General features: G+C 44.7%; 1 protein-coding gene across 1 annotated transcript in view; it reads right to left on the minus strand.

Annotated features, from left to right (window-relative positions):
* Positions 1-23,368, minus strand: part of LOC126210652 (mannose-binding protein C-like) — a 107,905-nt gene that overhangs the window by 48,456 nt on the left and 36,081 nt on the right. The window contains exon 2 of the mRNA XM_049939981.1: positions 9,112-9,495. Within this exon, the coding sequence (XP_049795938.1) occupies positions 9,112-9,279 (168 nt within the window). The 5' untranslated portion in view covers positions 9,280-9,495. The remainder of the gene's footprint in view (positions 1-9,111; positions 9,496-23,368) is intronic.

Genomic DNA, 23,368 nt, shown 5'->3' on the forward strand with positions numbered 1-23,368 from the left:
TATCATTTCATACAAGCTTAAAATCTTTACGCCGCCGAGGAACCATAGTCGTCATTATGCGACAAATTTGAACTTCGTACTCCTACCCGTTCCTGAAAAAAACGGGTATTGACAAACAGGCAGACAGGAAAAATGACAATTTTTTTCATTTGATCTAATTAAAAATTAACAGTACTCAGATTTTTTTTTTTTTGCTTATACTGTGAAACTTTGTGTCTTGCTAAATCTCATGATCCCAAGTCAACTGTAAGTACCCTATAGGTTGATGAGTGAGTTTGCGAGTATCGAAATATGTGACATAAGTGCCCGTATCTTTCCATTCTATTGACTTAGAAACTTAGATGATTTACGCCACCGGGGGACTGTACATCTCACTATGTGACATAAATTTCAACTTCATACGCCTACCCGTTCGTGAAAAAAGGGTTCTTAACACTCGGAAAAACAAACAACAATCCTAAAATGCAGCGAATGATACGGGGGAAAGGCAATACAAATTTCTAAAAATTAGATTCTCAGGAAGTGTACAATCGCTAGACAAAAATGGCTAGAAATCAAATGTAAGTTTCTAGAAGATGTATAACTGAGACAGGTACAGCCTGCAGAAAAAATAAAGGTGCCTCTGCAGAAACAGCTGTATGAATATCAACAGCTAGGCAAAGAAGGGAATATTGAAATGTGGAAGGAGTACGTAGAGGGGCTATACAAAGGAAAAGAACTTTAAGGCAGTATTAGAGGAAGGGAAGTAGATGAAGATGAGATGGGAAATGATACTGAGAGAAGAAGAACTAAGTAGAAACAACGACCCCGGGGTGCACGACATTTCCTCAGAATTGCTGATATCGTTCTGAAGAGTCAGCCATGACAAAACTATTCCACCTAGTGTGAAAGATGTATGAATCACGCCAAATACCCTCAGACGTCGAGAATAATGCAATAACTCCGATTCCAAAGAAATCAGGTGCTGGCAGGTTTGAATATTACTGAACTATCAGTCTTGGTTGCAAAACACTAACACAAACTACACTCCTGGAAATTGAAATAAGAACACCGTGAATTCATTGTCCCAGGAAGGGGAAACTTTATTGACACATTCCTGGGGTCAGATACATCACAGGATCACACTAACAGAACCACAGGCACATAGACACAGGCAACAAAGCATGCACAATGTCGGCACTAGTACAGCACCTTTCGCAGCAATGCAGGCTGCTATTCTCCCATGGAGACGATCGTAGAGATGCTGGATGTAGTCCTGTGGAACGGGTTGCCATTCCATTTCCACCTGGCGCCTCAGTTGGTTCAAATGGTTCAAATGGCTCTGAGCACTATGGGACTCAACTGCTGTGGTTATCAGTCCCCTAGAACTTAGAACTACTTAAACCTAACTAACCTAAGGACATCACACACATCCATGCCCGAGGCAGGATTCGAACCTGCGACCGTAGCAGTCGCACGGTTCCGGACTGCGCGCCTAGAACCGCGAGACCACCGCGGCCGGCCGCCTCAGTTGGACCAGCGTTCGTGCTGGACGTGCAGACCGCGTGAGACGACGCTTCATCCAGTCCCAAACATGCTCAATGGGGGACAGATCCGGAGATCTTGCTGGCCAGGGTAGTTGACTTACACCTTCTAGAGCACGTTGGGTGGCACGGGATACATGCGGACGTGCATTGTCCTGTTGGGACAGCAAGTTCCCTTGCCGGTCTAGGAATGGTAGAACGATGGGTTCGATGACGGTTTGGATGTACCGTGCACTATTCAGTGTCCCCTCGACGATCACCAATGGTGTACGGCCAGTGTAGGAGATCGCTCCCCACACCATGATGCCGGGTGTTGGCCCTGTGTGCCTCGGTCGTATGCAGTCCTGATTGTGGCGCTCACCTGCACGGCGCCAAACACGCATACGACCATCATTGGCACCAAGGCAGAAGCGACTCTCATCGCTGAAGACGACACGTCTCCATTCGTCCCTCCATTCACGCCTGTCGCGACACCACTGGAGGCGGGCTGCACGATGTTGGGGCGTGAGCGGAAGACGGCCTAACGGTGTGCGGGACCGTAGCCCAGCTTCATGGAGACGGTTGCGAATGGTCCTCGCCGATACCCCAGGAGCAACAGTGTCCCTAATTTCCCTAATTTGCTGGGAAGTGGCGGTGCGGTCCCCTACGGCACTGCGTAGGATCCTACGGTCTTGGCGTGCATCCGTGCGTCGCTGCGGTCCGGTCCCAGGTCGACGGGCACGTGCACCTTCCGCCGACCACTGGCGACAACATCGATGTACTGTGGAGACCTCACGCCCCACGTGTTGAGCAATTCGGCGGTACCTCCACCCGGCCTCCCGCATGCCCACTATACGCCCTCGCTCAAAGTCCGTCAATTGCACATACGGTTCACGTCCACGCTGTCGCGGCATGCTACCAGTGTTAAAGACTGCGATGGAGCTCCGTATGCCACGGCAAACTGGCTGACACTGACGGCGGCGGTGCACAAATGCTGCGCAGCTAGCGCCATTCGACGGCCAACACCGCGGTTCCTGGTGTGTCCGCTGTGCCGTGCGTGTGATCATTGCTTGTACAGCCCTCTCGCAGTGTCCGGAGCAAGTATGGTGGGTCTGACACACCGGTGTCAATGTGTTCTTTTTTCCATTTCCAGGAGTGTATTTACAGAAGACTGGAGAAACTGGTAGAAGCAAACCTTGGGGAAAATCAGTTTGGATTTCGGAGAAATGTATTAACAGACGAGGCAATATTGATCCTACGACTCAGTTTAGAAGATAAATTAAGGAAAGCAAAGCTATATTTATAGCGTTTCTAGACTTGGAAAGAGCTTTTGACAATGATGACTGGATAAACTCTTTGAAATTCTGAAGATAACAGGGGTAAAATACAGAAAGCGCAGAGGCTATTTACGAAGAAACCAGACGGCAGTTGTAAGAGTCGATAGGCATGAAAGGGAAGCAATGAATGAGAAAAGAGTGAGGCAGTGTTTGTAGCCAATCTACTGTATTATTCAATCTGTACATTGAGAAATTACTAAAGGAAACCAAAGAAAAATTTGGAGTAGGAATTAAACCTCAGGGAGAAAAAAACAAAACTTTGCAGTTGGCCGATGACATTGTAAGAGCCAGCAAGGGACTTGGAAGTTCAGTTGAACGAAATGGAAAGTGTCAAGAAAGGAAGATAAAAGCAAAACAAGGATAATGGAATGTAGTGGAATTAAATCAGGCTATACTGAAGGACTTATATTAGGGAATGAGGCACTAAAGTAGTAGATAAGTTTTGCTATTTGGGCAGTAAAAAACTGATGATGGACAAAATAGAGAGGGTGTAAAATAAAAATTACAGGTGTCCGTACAGACGACAATTTAAACTGAAAAAAAGCACATTTGGGAACTCCTAAAACAACTTAGTTCAGCCACAGTTGCACTCTGAATCATTAAAAATCTTGGGAAGAAACAAATCAGTATGTTAATAAATACTGCATATTTTATTCAATAGTATCTTATCGAATAATGTTCTCTTGCAGCTCATCTTTAAGAAATGAAGCTTTCTTTGCTCAAAAACGTACTGTAAGAATAATATGTGGTGGTCACTAACGATAATCTGATAGACATCTGTTGCATGTTTTGGCATATTATTCCTCATTATGTTTTTTTTGTAAATAATCCACTGCATTTCAAAAGAACAGTGATATATATAATTACAAGACCAGAAGGAAAAATGGCATTCATTACTCCACATTAAAGCTGTGTGTACACAAAAAAGGGGTGCACAGTACTGCAGCTAATATTTCTGATTAGTTACCCGGTAGTTCCGTATAAGAATTTATGTTATTTTAACGTGTAAAGGGTGGTGGGTAGGAAATGATATCTGATATCTGTATATTTAATAATAATGATAAAAAGAATAAAAAACGAGAAAAACTTATGAATGTTTAGCATGTACCCAAATTTAGAAATTAATTTTCGATGTGAATGTACAATGACTCGTTCCACGATTTGTGGTGCATATGATCCATTGAACTTGAAACTAACTAACTATAAATTTATTTTCTGAAGGTATTTCTCTGGAGTGCAATCTTGTACCCAAGTGAAACGTGAACGATAAACAGTTCGTACAAGGAAAGAGGAGTTTTTGAAAAGTGGTGCGACAAAAGAATGCTGATGATCATATGGGTAGATCGCGAAAGTAATGAAGAAGTATTGACCACAACAGGGGAGAAAATTAATTAGTGGCATTAATTGACAGAAAGAAGCGATCAGTTGATCGGACACATTCTGAGACCTCAAGTAATTGACAATTTATTGTTGGAGGTAAGTGGGGAAGGGAGGGGGGAAGGGGTAAAAACTGCAGTGGGAGACCAAGACACGAGTAAACCAAAGGGTCCATTATCCACAATCAGCCTATAAAATAATTGTTTTGATTTTATGGGAACACTAATTAAGCTCGTTATTTATTGATTCCTGGACGACACTGTCTGATTTTTTAAAATAAGTACAGTCGTCATTAAGCCGCCCCTCCCAACCGAGATGTTAAAACTGCTTATCTGAAATAAAAAACATAAACCATTTTCTTTATTTGTAGGGTACTGTGCTCGGAGATGTAGCACAGTTTTTTTAAAATTTTAAAAATGATGAAATGATAAATGTTTGAAACAAATGTACAGTAGTTTTATGGCATGTTATTTGTCACATCTTTTGCAATAACTAATGAATAAATTGCAATAAAAAACTAGCTTCAAATACAGATATCTCAAGCTGACAGAATAAATTGGGGCGCACTAATGAAGATATCTGTCTGAATTATGGCTGAATTACTCATTGGGCATGTCCGTTAGGAGTAATAGGCTATTTTTCATTGTAATTTAGTCATTAGTTATTGCAAAACACGTAACGAAAAACACCCGAAAAGCACATCTTTGTTTGAAAAGTCCGCCATTTTATTGTTTTTTTTTTAAATTTCAAGAAATTATACTATTAATCCCTGCGAAATATCCTACAAACTAAGAAAATTGTTGCTTGATTTTAGATCAGATTTGCAGACCGTGGGACTTCCGTTATGGACACACCTGATTTTTGACAGAGTAACGATAAGTCAAACTCCTTGAATGGGGGGGGGGGCTTAATGATAATTGAATACCTTGTAATAAAATCAGAAAATGTTGTCTAAGAACCAATAAATAATGTGCAAAAATATTTACGTTCATTGCTTCATTAGCTTTTCAAAAAAATCCTAAAAATCGCTTATCTTATAGGCTGATTGTGGAGAATGGACCTTAAAGTAGGTTCCAATAGATACGGAGTGCAGTAATTATTCGTAGATGAAGAGGCTTGCACCCGATAGAGTAACGAGGAGAGCTGCATCAAAGTAGTCTTCGAACTGAAGACCACAACACAACATGCGTAGGTCGAAACTTACCCCAAAATATTTATCTTAGATGGTGTATGGATGTAGTCTGGTATCCTCGAAGAGAACGGTCTATTGACACATAATCAGCACGAATTTAGAAAACATCGTTCTTTCGAAACGCAACTAGCTCTTTACTCAAACAAAGTGTTGAGGGCTATCGAGAAAGGATTTTAAAAAAAATGGTTCAAATGGCTTCAAGCCCTATGGGACTTAACATCTGAGGTCATCAGTCCCCTAGACTTAGAACTACTTAAACCTAACTAACCTAAGGACATCACACACATCCATGCCCGAGGCAGGGTTCGAACCTGCGACCGTAGCAGCAGCGCGGTTCCGCACTGAAGCGCCTAGAACCGCTCGGCCACAGTGGCGAAGAATTTCAAACTGATTCGATATTTCTACATTTCCAGAAGGCTTTTTATACCGTACCTCATACGTGGCTTGTAATCAAGTTCCTTGCTTATGGAATATCGTCTCAGCTACGCGACTGGTTTTGTGATTTCCTGTCAGAGAGTAAAACAGAAGTGATTACATGTGTTCTCCAAGGTAGTGTCATAGGCCTTCTACTGACCCTAGTTTATATAAACGGTTTTGGAGACAATCTGAGCAGCCGTATTAGGTTGTTTGCAGATGCTGCTGCCATTTATCGTCTAATAGAGTCATTAGAAAATCAAAAGAAATTGAAATACTATTTAGAAAAGATATCTGTATGTTGAGAAAATCGGCACTTGATCCTAAATAATGAAAAGTGTGAGGTCATCCAATGAGTGTTAAAAGGATTCCGTTAAACTTCGGTTTCACGATAAGTCAATCATATCTTAATTCCGTAAATTCAACTAAATGGCTAGGAATTACAATAACGAACAACTTAATTTGGAAACAACACATAGAAAAGTCTCTGTTGCTCCATCATGGCCAGAGGGCATCGGTTGACACGTAATTACCACTGTCAATAAAATTAACCAACAGCCGTATACTTTGAGATATTATTATATTTTATTCTGAAAGCAACCAGTTTCGGCATTTCATTATGCCTTGTTCAGGCCTCATACGCTTCTATCTAAATGAAAGAACTTGTCGTATAGCGCCTTAAATCACTGGATAACGTGGATTCCAATCGCTATACAGTCGCTTCATACGAAGGCGCGACAGCAACTTATTTAAGCCCTTATGTGTTTGATCATTATGTTTCCGTCAATATACATCTCTTCTCCGATATTTTGTTGTCTAAGAACCTTAGTATGAATCTAATTGTTCAACCTTACTATAATGCACTGATTATTTAGCTGAGGCATACAATATGTCACGTTCATATGAGCTCGTAGATCTTGTTTTCTGCAACTCTTTGTGTCCGCTTGATAGCAGTCCACTCCCTTGTCAGGCAGCTTATTTTTATTAGTGATCATGTTTTCGGTTTCTTGGTATCTTATACGCTACTTTTATACTCAGGACAATGAAGCATTTTACTGCTACCTTCTAATGAGAAATGACGTTATCTATTGTCAGCTACGACCTTTTAGCCAGTTGCAATGAAAAAAAAAAACTGTTGGTCCATCACGCTGTCACGTCTTCGAATGAAGCAATTGTGTAACGATTGTAACTCACGATATCCGTGAGTCAGACAACATATTACTTCTCTCGACATACATCTCGCGTATTGAACACGAGGGTTGGAGGGATCAGACAGTGGTACCGAAAGTACCCTCCGCCACACACCGTTAGGTGGCTTGCTGAGTATGATGTAGATGTAGATGTAGATATCCAGTGATTTAAGGCGCTATACGACAAGTTAGTTTGGATGGAAGTGTATGGGACCTGAAGATGACATAATGAAATGGCGAAACTGGTTGCTTTCAGAATAAAATAAAATAATATCTTAAAGTCATAGAATGAAGGTTTTCACGACGGGATGACGTTAACTGCTGGTAAACTTTGGGATGTGACGTTGTGGTCCAAGAAATCAGCTTTAGCTGAATGCTCTTCAGTTAGGAAACCACGAAGTGCAGTTTACTGAAACAAATTTTATCTACAACGTTAAATTATTATCTACGACCATGTAGAGAGGCCACTGAAATTTATAAGCATCAGAATAACTTTAATAAGAAATAGTAGTCAATGAAACTTATATGGACAGTAGCTGTGCAGAATCACTAGACAATTTTATTTTTGACAAGACCACAATCGATAGTTAAGTTTTACCTTTGGCAAGAATTATCTCTGGTCATCACGTGTTACTTCGACCACGCCCCGTTTTGTACAGTATATATGTCGCTCTCGGACGTCCGATCGGTTCGCTCCCCCTCTCCTTCCCGCCTGTCTTCTCTTTGACGCCTTTCTCTCCCCCTGAGTCCTCGTCGTTTCACCCACACTGCCTTCCCCTCTCCTTCTCGCGTCCGCACTGTCCACCTTTTGTGTGTCCTCTCCTCCCCCTTTTTTCTCCCTCCTCTGTCTACCCCCCCCCCCCCCCTCATATGCCTTCATACTGTATTGTGAAGTGTTCCGTAGGTGTTCCGTGCAGTGTGTATCCATTTTAAGTGTTGTAAACAGCCACCATACTGTAGCTAGGTGTTTTTTTTAACTGTTGCGAACAGAAGCCAGACTGTCACCATGTTTTTATTAATTGTGCCTCTCTATTTACAGTGTGTTTTCATCAGCATCACGAACCCTTTGTTTTATATTTACTTCGCAACTTTTTCGCCATGTTTCACTTTTTAACAGTCACCGTTTTATCGACTGCTTTTATTGCTATGATATCTCCTAATTCTGATTTTTAACTTTTCTCTAGGCTATAGAGCGGCGTGTTATGCTGCTGCCAGCCCCTCCCCCCCCCCCCCCTTCTGTGGAGGAATCGAAATCCAATACAGGAAAAAACAAAAACGTCCGACGGTCAGTCGGCAAGACTCAGTGGAGAGGCGTCTCTGAGGATGTCCAGCGCAGTCCTGGAGGAAACGTCAGGAACAGAAGAGTTTCTTCAACCACCAGCTCACATCCCGAAAGGTTTCCCAGCGACAATATCTTAAAGTATCGGCCTGTTGGTGAATTTTATTGACATTGACAACATGGAAGATGTTGTGGGTAAGGCGAACCAAGGACTTCGTTTTATTGGGAGAACACTTACGGTAGAAGATACAACAGATCTCGTAAAGAGACTGCCTGCAGTATACTTGTCAGCCCTCTTACGGAGTACTGCTGTGCGGTGTGGGATCGTTAGCAGATACGAGTAGAGGAGTACATCGAAAAAGTTCGGAGAAATTATCGAGAAATAGGGGGGAGAGTATCACTGACATGGTACAGGATTTGGGGTGGACATTATTAATGTAAAGGCCGGATCTTATCAAGAAATTTTAATCGCCAATTTTTTTCTTCGTATGCGAAAACATTTTGTTGATTCCGACCTACGTGGGGAGAACATGTCATCGTAATAAAATAAGGGAATTCAGGAGCTCCCACGGAAAGATATAGGTGTTAGTTTTGTGCACGTGCTTATCTAGACTGGAATAACAGAGGATTATTGTGAAGGTGGTTGCTTGGACCCTCAGCCAGAGTGATTTGCAGAGTATATATGCTGATGTAGATGAAGTTTCCGAACGCCCTACATAGGTTTCAAGAGCATGGAACGAACCATTTGACAGTGACATTGAGATTCGTCCGATTGCACTGGCCTGTGTGTTCGCGCCAAGCAGAGAGCGGGTGTACGTACGTGGGCTGCCCTGGCGCAGTGCAGGCTGACGGAGGCGTCGCGGCGCCGCCACAGGCGGCAGTCGCACGACAGGTCGACGGAGGCGGAGGCGGAGGCGGAGGCGGAGGCGGAGGCGAGGCAGAGGTAGCCGGCCGCCGCCAGCACCGCCCACACGTGCAGCAGCCGCATCCCGATGGTCGTCCCTCCTGCTGGCAGACACCACACGCCACACCGATGTGATCTGGTCCAACGGCCGGGCGTACTCGGTCGGCTCAGGCGAGGTTGGCCGTGTCGGCTGACGGCTCTCTTGTCAGCCGTCCGTGACACGCGACCCCCGAACGCGTCACAGCGGCTGTAGCGATGTCCTACGATAACGTCCGTCAGTCGCGCTCTGGGTTTCACTGCCTGCAGGCAGTGCGCACATGCATCACGTCCGTCACTGTTGCTTTTAAGGGGGGTAGGACGTCAAACGGGCCGACTTGGAGCAGGAGAGGCACCACAGGACATTTTAATTTCCACTGTCTATACGTTTACAAATAAATTCATAAAACTTTGTCAGCATCACCAGGAAAGATTCAGGATTCACACTCATTGCAGCGGAAGTTCGAAAACCAAATTTTTTTTACATCTGAAATTTCATCATTTTTTTCACTTACTTATGGCTGCATTTGTTGCTATAGGTACACTTTTCAAGTTAGAGAGATTCTTCGATGAATTTTGCGCATCATACATACCACACTCAAAGCTGTATGAAACTCTAGAATTTATTTAATTTATGACAAAACGAATGAGCTGTTATATTTTAAACTTCATGTTTAGAAAAAACACAAATTTTATACTTAATTACCTCAATTTTTACCACAGTTTTTAATAGATTTCAAAAATTCTAGAGTTTTATACACCTTATTTTATCATGTTTTCGAACTTCCACTGCTATGAGTGTCAATTCTGAATCCTTCCTGGACATGCTGACAAAAATTTATGAATTTATTTGTAAAAGTATAGACAGTGGAAATTAAAATGTCCTGTGATGCCTCTACTGCCCCAAGTCGGCCCGTTGGACTTCCTACCCCCATTAAGGAGGCGAGCGAAATGTAACCGAACATATAAATATATATTTTAAAAGTCATTACAGCCATAGTTATAAGAGTACACATCTAAAATTTTCCATGTCAAAGAAAGAAGACCCGTATTTCGACGGAAAACTACACTGAACAACCAAAGAAACTGGTACACCTGCCTAATATCGTGTACGGCCCCTGCGGAAGCGCCGCAAACTTGACCTGGCGTGGACTCGACTAATGTCTAAAGTAGGAGGGACCTGACACCATGAATTCTGCAGGGCTGACCATAAACCCGCAAGAGTACCAGGGGGTGGAGATCTCTTCTGAACAGCACGTTGCAAGGAATTCCAGATATGCCAAATGATGCTCATGTCTGGGGAGTCTGGTGGCCAGCGGAAGTGTTTAAACTCAGAAGAGTGCTCCTGGAGACATTCTGTAGCTGTTCGGCAGGTGTCGGGTGTCGCATTGACATGCTGGAATTGCCCAAGTCCGTCGGAATGCACAATTGACATGAATGCATGCAGGTGATCAGACAGGATGCTTACATACCGGGTGATCAAAAAGTTAGTATAAATTTGAAAACTCACTAAATCACGGAATAATATAGATAGAGAGGTACAAATTGACACACATGCTTGGAATGACACGGGGTTTTATTAGAACCAAAAAAATACGAAAGTTCAAAAAATGTCCGACAGATGGCGCTTCATCTGATCAAGTAAGACAAAGCAAAGATGATGGTCTTTACAGGCAATGCTCAATATGTCCACCATCATTCCTCAACAATAGCTGTAGTCGAGGAATAATGTTGTGAACAGCACTGTAAAGCATGTCCGGAGTTATGGTGAGGCATTGGCGTCGGATGTTCTCTTTCAGCATCCTCGAGATGTCGGTCGATCACGATACACTTGCGACTTCAGGTAAGCATGGCGAAAGTGGCGGCTGAGTACACGATCATCACCAAACGACGCGCGCAAGAGATCTTTCACGCGTCTAGCAATACGGGGTGGAGCGCCATCCTGCATAAACATCCTACGTTCCAGCAGGTGTTTATCAGCCAGGCTGGGGATGATGCGTTTCTGCAACATATCGGAGTACCTGTCACCCGTCACGGTAGCAGTTTTGCTGTCCAGCGCCATCTGTCGGACATTTTGTGAAGTTTGTGTTTTTTGTTCTAATAATACCTCATGTCATTCCAAGCATGTGTGTCAATTTTTACCTCTCTATCTACATTATTCTGTGGTTTATTAAGTTTTCAAATCTATACTGTCTTTTTGATCACCCGGTACGTGTCAACTGTCAGTCGTATCTAGACGTACCAGGGGTCCCACGTCACTCCAGCTGCACACGCCTCACACCATTACAGAGCCTCCACCATCCTGAGCAGTCCCCTGCTGACACGCAGGGTCCATGGATTCATGAGGTCGTCTCCATACCAGTACACGTCTATCCGCAGTATGAAACGAGACTCGTCAGACCAGGCAACACGTTTTCAGTCATCAACAGGCCAAAGTCGCTGTTGACGGGCCCAGGCGAGGCGTAAAGCTTTGCACCGTGCAGTCATCAAAGATGCACCAGTGAACCTTCGGCTCCGAAAGCCCATATCGATGATGTTTCGTTCAGAGGTTCACACGCAGACACTTGTTGATGGCCCAACATTGAAATCTGTAGCATTCTTCGGAATGGTTGCACTTTGTCACGTTGAACGGTTCTCTTCAGTCGTCGTTGGTCCCGTCCTCGCAGCATCTTTTTTTGGCCGCAGCGATCTCGGAGATCAGATGTTTTGCCAGATTCCTGATATTCACGGTACACTCGTGAAATGGTCGTACGGGAAAATCCCCACCTCATGCTGTGTGCCATCGCTCGTGCGCCGACTATAACACCACGCTCAAACGCACTTAAATCTTGAAAACTTGCCGTTGTAGCAGCACCGCCAGGCACTTGTTGTCTTATATAGGCGTTGCCCACCGCAACGACGTATTCTGCTTGTTTACATATCTCTGTATCCATATACCAGTTTCTTTGGCGCTTCAGTGTATAATAAAAGACGCAAGGTTAATATTTTGCCAGAAATTTGAACTTCTAATTTATTTAATTTTTTTGTAAAAAAGCCATAACTCAAATTCTAATCATGTAATGAAGTTGAAAATGTTAATTAGTTAGCTATTTAGTTACATGTTACATGAATTATTTTGCACGATAAAACGAGTCACTTTTGTTGTGACTTGGCAAGACAGCCAAGTCACTGTGCGAGGATGCCGAAAGGCACGCGTTATGCTCACGCAGACTGGCTTGAGGTCTGGAACAGTTAAGGGAATTTATAGTAGCAAATAAAGTACGTAGTTGATGTAATACTTAGCTTTAATCCATAATTGGAGAACATCGCTCTTGTTGATACATTAATAACAATCTCAATATAAACTGGTAATGGCGCCTTGCTAGGTCGTAGCAAATGACGTAGCTGAAGGCTATGCTAACTATCGTCTCGGCAAATGAGAGCGTAATTGTCAGTGAACCATTCCTATCAACGTCGGCTGTACAACTGGGGCGAGTGCTAGGACGTCTCTCTAGACCTGCCGTGTGGCGACGCTCGGTCTGCAATCACTGACAGTGGCGACACGCGGGTCCGACGTATACTAACGGACCGCGGCCGATTTAAAGGCTACCACCTAGCAAGTGTGGTGTCTGGCGGTGACACAACAACTTTATATTCACAGCGCGAGCTAATTTGCAGATAGGGTTACATTGTGAACATTTCACAGAGTTTTTTTCCTACCTACCACCGGAGCCGTGCCGGCTTTCGTGCTAGCTCTTCTCTTCCAGAGATGGTACCCTTTCGGCGCACTCTCGAGGAGGCGCGCACGAGAAAGGAGCGAACATGCCGAGTGAGAGGCAGTTATTAAGGGCGTTTGGTTGACAGTGAACACGAGATGCAATTTTGGCGGCGATACTGTCGATATGAAAACGTCCATTCGGCTCGGCACCGGCTGTATTGGGCGCCTTTTGGGATGGACTGCGTAGCGAAGAAGTTTGGTGGTCGTTAGCCGATAATATGTAGTTGCGGGCCCTAGCACATAACCTAAGTTTCCGATGCCGTTGGACCCGAACTTCAACTGACGTAGTAAGGTGATAGCGATGTATTTACTTTATTCGTTGGAGACACATTTTCCGACTTCCGTGTTGTAAATGTGATGAGCCTGAGACACATTGCTGGTTGATTCTCAATCACGAAACTCTGTACACAATTTACACTATGTTATTAAAAGTATACGGACACATGGCTGAAAATGACTTATAAGTTCGTGGTGCCCTCCATCGGCAATGCTGGAATTCAATATGGTCTTGGCCTACCCTTAGCCTTGATGACAACTTACACTCTCGCAGGCATACGTTTAATCAGGTGCTGGAAGGTTTCTTGGGGAATGGCAGCCCATTATTCACGGAGTGCTGCACTGAGGAGAGGTATCGATGCCGGTCGGTGAGGCCTGGCACCAAGTTCCAAAACATCCTGAAGGTGATCTGTAGGATTCAGGTCAGGACTCTGTGCAGGCCAGTCCATGACAGGGATATTATTGTCGTGTAACCAGTCCGCCACAGGCCGTGCATTATGAACAGTTGCTCGATCGCGTTGAAAGATGCAGTCGCCATCCCCGAATTGCTCTTCAACAGTGGGAAGCAAGAAGGTGCTTAAAACATCAATTTACGCTTGTGCTGTGATAGTTCCACGCGCAACAACAAAGGGTGCAAGCCCCCTCCATGAAAAACACAACCACTATGAACTCCACCGACTCCCAATTTTACTGTTGGCACTACACACACTGGCGGATGACGTTCACCGAGCATTCGCCATAGCCACACCCTGCCATCAGATCGCCACATTGTGTACCCTGATTCGTCACTCCACACAACGTTTTTCCACTGTTCAATCGTCCAATGTTTACGCTCCTTACGCCAAGCGAGGCGTCATTTGGCATTTACCGGCGTGATGTGTAGCTTATGAGTAGCTGCTCGACCATGAAAAGAAGTTTTCTCACCTCCCGCGTAACTGTTATAGTAGTTGCAGTGGATCCTGATGCAGTTTGTAATTCCTTTGTGATAGTCTGGATAGATGTCTGCCTATTACACATTACGACCCTCTTCAGCTGTCGGCGGTGTCTGTCAGTCAACAGACGAGGTCGGCCCGTGTGCTTTTGTGCTGAGCGTGTCCCTTCATGTTTCCACTTCACTATAACATCGGAAACAGCGAACCTAGGGATGTTTAGGAGTGGAGAAATATCGCGTACAGACGTATGACGCAAGTGACATCCAATCACCTGACCACGTTCGATGTGCACGAGTTACGCAGAGCGTCCCATTCTGCTCTCTCACGATGTCTAATGACTACTGAGGTCGCTGATGTGGAGTACCTGGCAGTAGGTGTCAGTACAATGCACGTAATATGAAAAACGTATGTTTTTGGGGGTGTCCGGATACTTTTGATCACATAGTGTGTCTCGTGGTTCGCCGCTACGACACTTGTTGTGCCGTTCTGACTATTGGCATCTGATTTCGTCGATATTCTGGTTTACCATTTAATACTTGGGGCCTACTGTGTATTATTTCTTAATCTTGGTGTAGAGAGTGTTACAGAAAGCTCTGTGTATCATTGAACAGACCGATGTTCCAATGTATGACAATTCCGTCAGTGCTTTCTGCGGTATCTTGAATGTTTCCGTTCATCAAGGACGTGTAAATATTGTAAGACTAATTTATCATCTTAGACCTTTCCTTGAAGGAATCCTATATTAGTGCGATTTGAATTACTTGTGAGCCGTGGTAAAATTTGCTGTTTTGAAGAGCGCGCCGCAGCGCGTAGTGTGAAGCAGTCGCCCTCCGTTTCTGGCGGTGGCGCCGCTGTGGCAATCGCAGCTTTGGTGTCTCCCTCTGGTGGGAAAGGGGAAAGGTTGCCTGTTGACGTGCATTTAAGGGGCGCTATGAGCGCGGCAGTCGGTCTCGGGGCGAGTCTGCTCAGTTGGTCAGCCGGGTCAGTGTGGGGCAGTCAGTGTCTGTCTGTCGTCCGGAGTACTAGTATGTGTTAGGCCGTCAGTCTGCTCGAGTTTGTTCAGGCAATGGTCATTGGCGGTTGGATCGATCTGTTGGTCGGTCGCGCACTGGGACACACGATGACTTGTCCGTCTTGAGTGTCGGCGCATGTGAGGTCGCCACGTGAGTCCAGTGGGCCGCGCCGTATAGCGAAGGGTAGTGTCTTCGCGGTCGACACGAAAGCAACAGGAGTCGACCCAGGACATAGGGCTGGCCGGGGCGAGCTGCGACGCCGTGAGACGGGATATCGGCGCGCCTTCCTGCGTCTGTTGGAGCGGCTGGCAGCGGACGGTTCGGGAGAGCGTTTTGGGGGTGCTGCGCCAGGTCTTCGCCAGACATCGCAGTTATTAGAAGTTAAGTGATTCGTGATATGTTGTTTCATTTACTTGTTAAATTCTACTTGTTTTCTTGGTCAGTCTCTCGTCCCCAGCTTGCTCGTGTGTCTCGTCCGCATTTGTTTGGCAGTTTCTGTCTGTGTGTCGGATTTGGTGTTAACGAATTTGTTGCTTAAGGTGTAATGGCCGAATTCCTGAAATGTTTTTATCTTGCCTATCATCTTGAAAGGCGGTATATGTGTAATGTAGAGCATGTTTGTACATTTTATGTAAGACGGCATTTCATAGGTTTTATTTCAAAAATGGTTCAAATGGCTCTGAGCACGATGGGACTTAACATCTGAGGTCATCAGTCCCCAAGAACTTAAATCTAACTAACCTAAGGACATCACAAACATCCATGCCCGAGGCAGGATTCGAACCTGCGACCGTAGCGGTGGCGCGGTTCCAGACTGAAGCGCCTAGAACCGCATGGCCACTCCGGCAGGCGGGTTTTATTTAAATGGTCATTTTAGTATATAATGTTGCCACCCTTCAACCGTAAGAGTCCTTTTAAAAACAAATTGCACTGTCGGTGGAAAATAATTTGTTGGTGTGAGTGTTTGTACCATTTCCATCCCTCTTAAGGGGTGCATAGTTCACGTGTTTGTGTGAGTTGTTAAAATTTTTAGTTTTAAGTAATGTGGTGTGTTGCAGATTTGCACCAGTGTAGTCTTTCAGAGGTTGTTGTAAGCGGTCGTGACTACGGCCGTGTTGAAAGGGAGGGGCAAGGTTCTCAGCCCGAAAGCTCATACTGTCAAAAAAATAAAAAAAAATAAAAAAAAGATTATGTCTGCCTCTGAATAAGTTGTAACTCGATATTTACAGGTTGGTTTCTGATTATAATTTTGAAACTGTTTAAAAAAAAGGGCTTTTAGGAATATAATTTCCATTTATTTAAAAATATTTTAATCTGTTTTCATCAGTTACCCACTGGCAACTACTTCCACGCTCACATAGCGTGATTAATTGTGTTAATGTTCTTGATGAATCGCTAGTAAATAAAGTAAATTCTCTAAGAAAAGATTTTGAAAGTAAAGTCACGGTTCAGCTTGTTTAAAATATCTGGGGGTTTGAATGTGATTTGGTTACTGCTAGGAGGCAGTGACAATTTGTTTAACGTACTAATTTGATACTGTTTCATCTAATAGTAATCTAATTGCACTGCCTTTTGTTTATTGGCATAGGATTATTTATTTAAGGAGTTTAAGTTGTAACATGTTCGTTGTGTACTGGGATGCGCGATTTATTGGATCATAATTTCTTACTATTTGTTATATCTCTGAGCCTGGGTTGTGAGTTTGACCTACGCCTTCGGGCTTTTGAGTCTCTTTCTTACTTACTAGATTCCAACGTTCCGTTTATGCTCCACGTACACCCTGTAACAGTTGCGTGTTTCGAAGTTAATACCGTTTGATGTGAAACAAAGGCGGTCTGGGACTTGTACAGCTCGCACTATTGGTCGGGCCGACAAATGGTGTTGGCAACTGGCCGTCGACCGCGCTGGCTGGTATGTACGGCGTGCCCTTCTGCTTGTGGTTGGCTCCTGGAGCTCAGATATAAGACAAGTGTCGTTTACTGGTCCAAGATTCACAAACTTAAAAGGAATTGTTGATGGTGTTAGGACAGCAACCAGCCACAAATTTACTTTCAGTTCCTTTATTCAAAGGATACCGTTACCGGTTTCGAATCGTTGATTCATCCTCAGACGGTTTACACGCTTTCTTTATGACACGGGGTGTGTTTTTACAGATTAATTGTCCGAAAATATAAATAATACATAATTATAAACACGCCACACACAGATGGTTGCGTTACAGATTTTCGTTGCATGTGACTTACGTGAAACGTCGGTTTCGAGTGTTTGTTTACATATCATTCGTACAACAGATGTAAATGCATTCCCACTGCATCCTCGTTGTTGCACACGTAAATTGTTCTCACTGAACACTTTAGATTTGTCACTGAGAAGATTTCTACCACGCACCACATGTTTCGATACAAAGAGCTTACAAGCATACGAGTATTACAGATGCTATGATATATCGTAACATTTGACGATGATGTCGTATGTTTGGAAAGGATCATATATTCATTTACACAACTGTAATGGTTCAAATGGCTCTGAGCACTATGGGACTCAACTTCTCAGGTCATTAGTCCCCTAGAACTTAGAACTACTTAAACCTAACTAACCTAAGAACATCACACACATCCATGCCCGAGGCAGGATTCGAACCTGCGACCGCAGCGGTCTCGCGGTTCCAGACTGCAGCGCCTAGAACCGCACGGCCACTTCGGCCGGCACACAACTGTATTGCCTTTTACATTAGTACAGAGACATTGAATTTTTGAGTTGATATTGCTAAATTAATTATAAAGTTTTTTATATATATTTAGAACTGCATAGGTAAAATAGTATATTATTTAATTACATTTAGCATCATGAGAATTATAGTAACATATAAATTTGCTACTTGATCTGCAGATAGGTGCACTAATATTATTTGCTTTGGAGGCTGGACAGTAATTTTTGGAAATTTTTCAGGAAAGAGGTGTTAGCTAACTGTTTCTTCGTTAAGGGTATAGTCTGGGGTGCTGTTTTTGTGTGTGTGTATGTGTGTGTGTGTGTATTTCTAATTCTTCTAATATATTCATAGTGGCTCCTTCTTTCTGCTACATGCAAAACGATTCGAAACCGATAACGGTATCTTTGAATAGAGGAACTGAAAGTAAATTTGTGGCTGGTTGCTGTCCTAACACCATCAACATTTGTCTTCAAACAGCCACGGTCTCCACGTCAGCATATGACAAAATTGCATTAAAAGGAATTTCTGTATATGTAATTGTCTGGCCTTTTCAGGCGTTTGAGCTCTGCATGGCTCGTCTTCATGCCATTTATTGTTTGTCATTACGGTACTGTCGCCTCGTTTTCTTATTCCATTTACTGGCGTCACTAACTTGCTGCCTTACTTGTCCGTGAGCGGCAGCAGCAGCGCGTATCGGTAAGTGCACTGCCGTACCATCTCTGGAGCGACCGATAGTATTTCCGGGTGGTCGTGTGTCTGACAGACTCTCGCCGACCGCTGGAGACACACGTGAACTGTCCGACCGAGGGAGATTGGAGCGGGACGACCGTCGGTTGGTCGTGTCATCGGCCGACGTATATTTGGTCCTTTCGCCGTTTCCGGGTTTGGGCAGTCGGTTCGTTGGCGTGGAGCGGTAAGGAAGTCTCCGTCCCACGTACTCTGGCCAGGGCCACTGGCGGTGTGCAGCACGTGCGGCTGGAGTGTGAGGCGCTGCTTGCGAGTGCTACGAAGTTCGTCGCCCACCGATCTTCGACACGAAATGCGAGTCCTCACTTAACTTACTATCGAGCCTCAACTGTTTGTTTCTTCGTTTCATCCTGGTTGTCGCTTTTGGCACATCCCCGAGAGCAAAGTCGGCGAAGATTACAGCTGTCTACATGTGGAGTTTACCTTAACCTTACTTATTCCCCGTCATTGAAGTTGACCAGCGGTATCTTCTGCCTTGTGGCCGTTGACGTTCCGGTTACCTACCCTGGTCGTTGACGTAATTTTCGGCAGTGTATTTTCCTCTTCGTGTTGTTGCTGTCCAGAGCTGCGTCTAGGTCGACAGCTGAGATGTTGTTGGTCGTTGAGGGCGCCAATATTCTGTGTGTCGTTGTATTGAAATCTTTTGGTTGTTTTGCTGGTTGAGTGGAGCGGAACTGATCTTGTTGATGTGTCTGTCGGCTGTCTGTCGGTTGGGTTGCCTTCAGATTAAGAAATCTTTGGACAGGCTGCCTGTCTCGCCTAAATGGGCGTTAGTGATACAATCCTGGGCCGACCCTTGGAAACGTCTGAGCGCCGTTCCTTGTGTGTTACATAGTAATTTTCCTGTTTCGGTTAGCTACACTCCTGGAAATGGAAAAAAGAACACATTGACACCGGTGTGTCAGACCCACCATACTTGCTCCGGACACTGCGAAAGGGCTGTACAAGCAATGATCACACGCACGGCACACCGGACACCCCAGGAACCGCGGTGTTGGCCGTCGAATGGCGCTAGCTGCGCAGCATTTGTGCACCGCCGCCGTCAGTGTCAGCCAGTTTGCCGTGGCATACGGAGCTCCATCGCAGTCTTTAACACTGGTAGCATGCCGCGACAGCGTGGACGTGAACCGTATGTGCGGTTGACGGACTTTGAGCGAGGACGTATAGTGGGCATGCGGGAGGCCGGGTGGACGTACCGCCGAATTGCTCAACACGTGGGGCGTGAGGTCTCCACAGTACATCGATGTTGTCGCCAGTGGTCGGCGGAAGGTGCACGTGCCCGTCGACCTGGGACCGGACCGCAGCGACGCACGGATGCACGCCAAGACCGTAGGAGCCTACGCAGTGCCGTAGGGGACCGCACCGCCACTTCCCAGCAAATTAGGGACACTGTTGCTCCTGGGGTATCGGCGAGGACCATTCGCAACCGTCTCCATGAAGCTGGGCTACGGTCCCGCACACCGTTAGGCCGTCTTCCGCTCACGCCCCAACATCGTGCAGCCCGCCTCCAGTGGTGTCGCGACAGGCGTGAATGGAGGGACGAATGGAGACGTGTCGTTTTCAGCGATGAGAGTCGCTTCTGCCTTGGTGCCAATGATGGTCGTATGCGTGTTTGGCGCCGTGCAGGTGAGCGCCACAATCAGGACTGCATACGACCGAGGCACACAGGGCCAACACCCGGCATCATGGTGTGGGGAGCGATCTCCTACACTGGCCGTACACCACTGGTGATCGTCGAGGGGACACTGAATAGTGCACGGTACATCCAAACCGTCATCGAACCCATCGTTCTACCATTCCTAGACCGGCAATGGAACTTGCTGTTCCAACAGGACAATGCACGTCCGCATGTATCCCGTGCCACCCAACGTGCTCTAGAAGGTGTAAGTCAACTACCCTGGCCAGCAAGATCTCCGGATCTGTCCCCCATTGAGCATGTTTGGGACTGGATGAAGCGTCATCTCACGCGGTCTGCACGTCCAGCACGAACGCTGGTCCAACTGAGGCGCCAGGTGGAAATGGCATGGCAAGCCGTTCCACAGGACTACATCCAGCATCTCTACGATCGTCTCCATGGGAGAATAGCAGCCTGCATTGCTGCGAAAGGTGGATATACACTGTACTAGTGCCGACATTGTGCATGCTCTGTTGCCTGTGTCTATGTGCCTGTGGTTCTGTCAGTGTGATCATGTGATGTATCTGACCCCAGGAATGTGTCAATAAAGTTTCCCCTTCCTGGGACAATGATTTCACGGTGTTCTTATTTCAATTTCCAGGAGTGTATTTGGTTGATGTGTGGCCTTCGGCCGAGTATCAATATCTCTTAAAATTAATGTTCTTGTCTTGCCCTGCCCTTAAGGCATGAGATTCCTATTCTTTTATATGGGGCCTTCAGCCGAATTTTACATGAGATTCCTATTGATTTTAACTCTTCTTATTGCTTAATATGCGGCCTCCAGCCAAGTTCCATTAAAATTGAATTGCTAAGACCTTCAGCCTGTTTAGATTGAAGATTTAGAAAATATTTTTGTATTTCAAATTCTTGCTTAGGCCTTGTTTTTTGGATTTTGAGTGTGTCCTTCAGCCGATCTAAAGTTTATCAAGGGAGGTCGATTAAAGTTTTGAGTGTTTTGCGTCTTTGTTGTAATATTGTGTGTTGATAAATAAAGTTCGTATGTTGAGTGCAACTGACAAACTTGTTTTGGCCCATTGCCACAACCTGATCCGCTCTGTCCTTCTAGCCCAGGCATTTCAGCGTTAGCTGTGTTCCACATGAAAGATTTGCATGTCTGAAGTTGCTTATTTATTGAGTCACGGATGCATTTACTAAGCCTGTCTTAAGTCAATTTTGTTACGGTTCAGTTTTTCTTCAATCTAGTCCTCGAGCTACTTAACACTAGAACCATTTTATTGTAATCACGTTACTACAATCCCATGAAATTTGCATTAACGTAAATTGGCTTCTGCAGTTAACTTAAAACGAAGGTGGTTTTCACAATGAGTCCTGTGGCTCACCAGGTATTGTTGAAGAATTGAAATTGTGTGAAGAATAGACCTGTGGTTCAAATCTCGCTATGATCTCTTTCGCCGCTTTATTTTTACATTTAACTGGAATACTTATTTCATTTAAATATAAAATTCATCAAATATCTCATAACTGACACAAATTTACACATTCATTTTATGAAAAATGCACGTCTTCTCGCTTCTACTTACATATAATACGCAGATTTCCAGTTTCCATTACAAACACTTCGTAACCGATATTTTGTAAACGATGTTATTCTATGCCCATTCTTTCAAAAATAATTTTAATAGTATTTCCATATTTCTTTATTTTCTGATTACTTGAGAATTATATGTGATTTGCACTTGACATACCGGGTGATCAAAAAGTCAGTATGAATTTGAAAATTGAATAAATCACGGAATAATGTAGATAGAGGTACAAATTGACACATACTTGGAATGACATGGGGTTTTATTAGAACCAAAAAATACAAAAGTTCGAATAATGTCGGACAGATGGGGTTCATCTGATCAGAATAGCAATAACTAACATAACAAAGTAAGACAAAGTAAAGATGATGTTCTTTACAGGAAATGCTAAATATGTCCACCATCATTCCTCAACAATTGCTGTAGTCCAGGAATAATGTTGTGAACAGCACTGTAAAGCATATCCGGAGTTATGGTGAGGCATTGGCGTAGGATGTTGTCTTTCAGAATCCCTAGAGATGTCGGTCGATCACGATACACTTGCGACTTCAGGTAACCCCAGAGCCAATAATCGCACGGACTGAGGTCTGGGGACCTGGGAGGCCAAGCATGACGAAAGTGGCGGCTGAACACATGATCATCACCAAATGACGCGTGCAAGAGATCTTTCACGTGTCCAGCAATATGGGGAGGAACTCTATCCTGCATACACATCGTACGTTCCAACAGGTGTTTATCAACCAGGCTGGGGATGATGCGATTCTGTAACATATCGGCGTACCTCTCACCCGTCACGGTAGCAGTTACAAAACCAGAATCACGCATTTCTTCGAAGAAAAAATGCCCGATAATGGTAGATGTGGTAAATCCAACCCATACCGTGATTTTCTCGTCGTGCAATCGAGTTTCCACGAGAGTTCTAGGATTATCGGTAGCCCAAATTCTGCAGTTGTGGGCGTGGACAGACCCACGGAGCATGAAATGAGCTCCGTCGGTCCACAACACGTTACTCAACCAATCGTCATCTTCCGCCATATTTTGAAACGCCCACACCGCAAATGCCCTCCGCTTCACTAAGTCGCCAGGTAACAGTTCATGATGCCGATGGATTTTGTACGGATAGCATCGGAGGGTACGCCTCAGTGCCAACCAAAGAGTAGTGTATGGAATGCCGGTGCGACGTGCGACTGCACGAGCGCTGACTTCCCCGTGCATAGACGAATTCGCTACAGCCTCCATTTCTTCCTGAACTGTCTCAGCAGCATTACGCCTTGTGCTCGGTCGGCCACTACGGGGTCTATCGTCTAAACAACCTGTGGCTTCGAACTTCGAAATCATTCTCGCCACAGCTGCATTTGTCAACGGACCTTCACACGTTCGAATCCCCTTCCTATGGCGATAGGATTGTAACGCTGAACTAGCACATTCGCCATTCTGATAATACAGCTTCACTAAAAGCGCCTTTTCAGGTAACGTCAACATG

Source organism: Schistocerca nitens, chromosome 10, assembly GCF_023898315.1.
Source record: "Schistocerca nitens isolate TAMUIC-IGC-003100 chromosome 10, iqSchNite1.1, whole genome shotgun sequence".
Classification (NCBI taxonomy): domain Eukaryota; kingdom Metazoa; phylum Arthropoda; class Insecta; order Orthoptera; family Acrididae; genus Schistocerca; species Schistocerca nitens.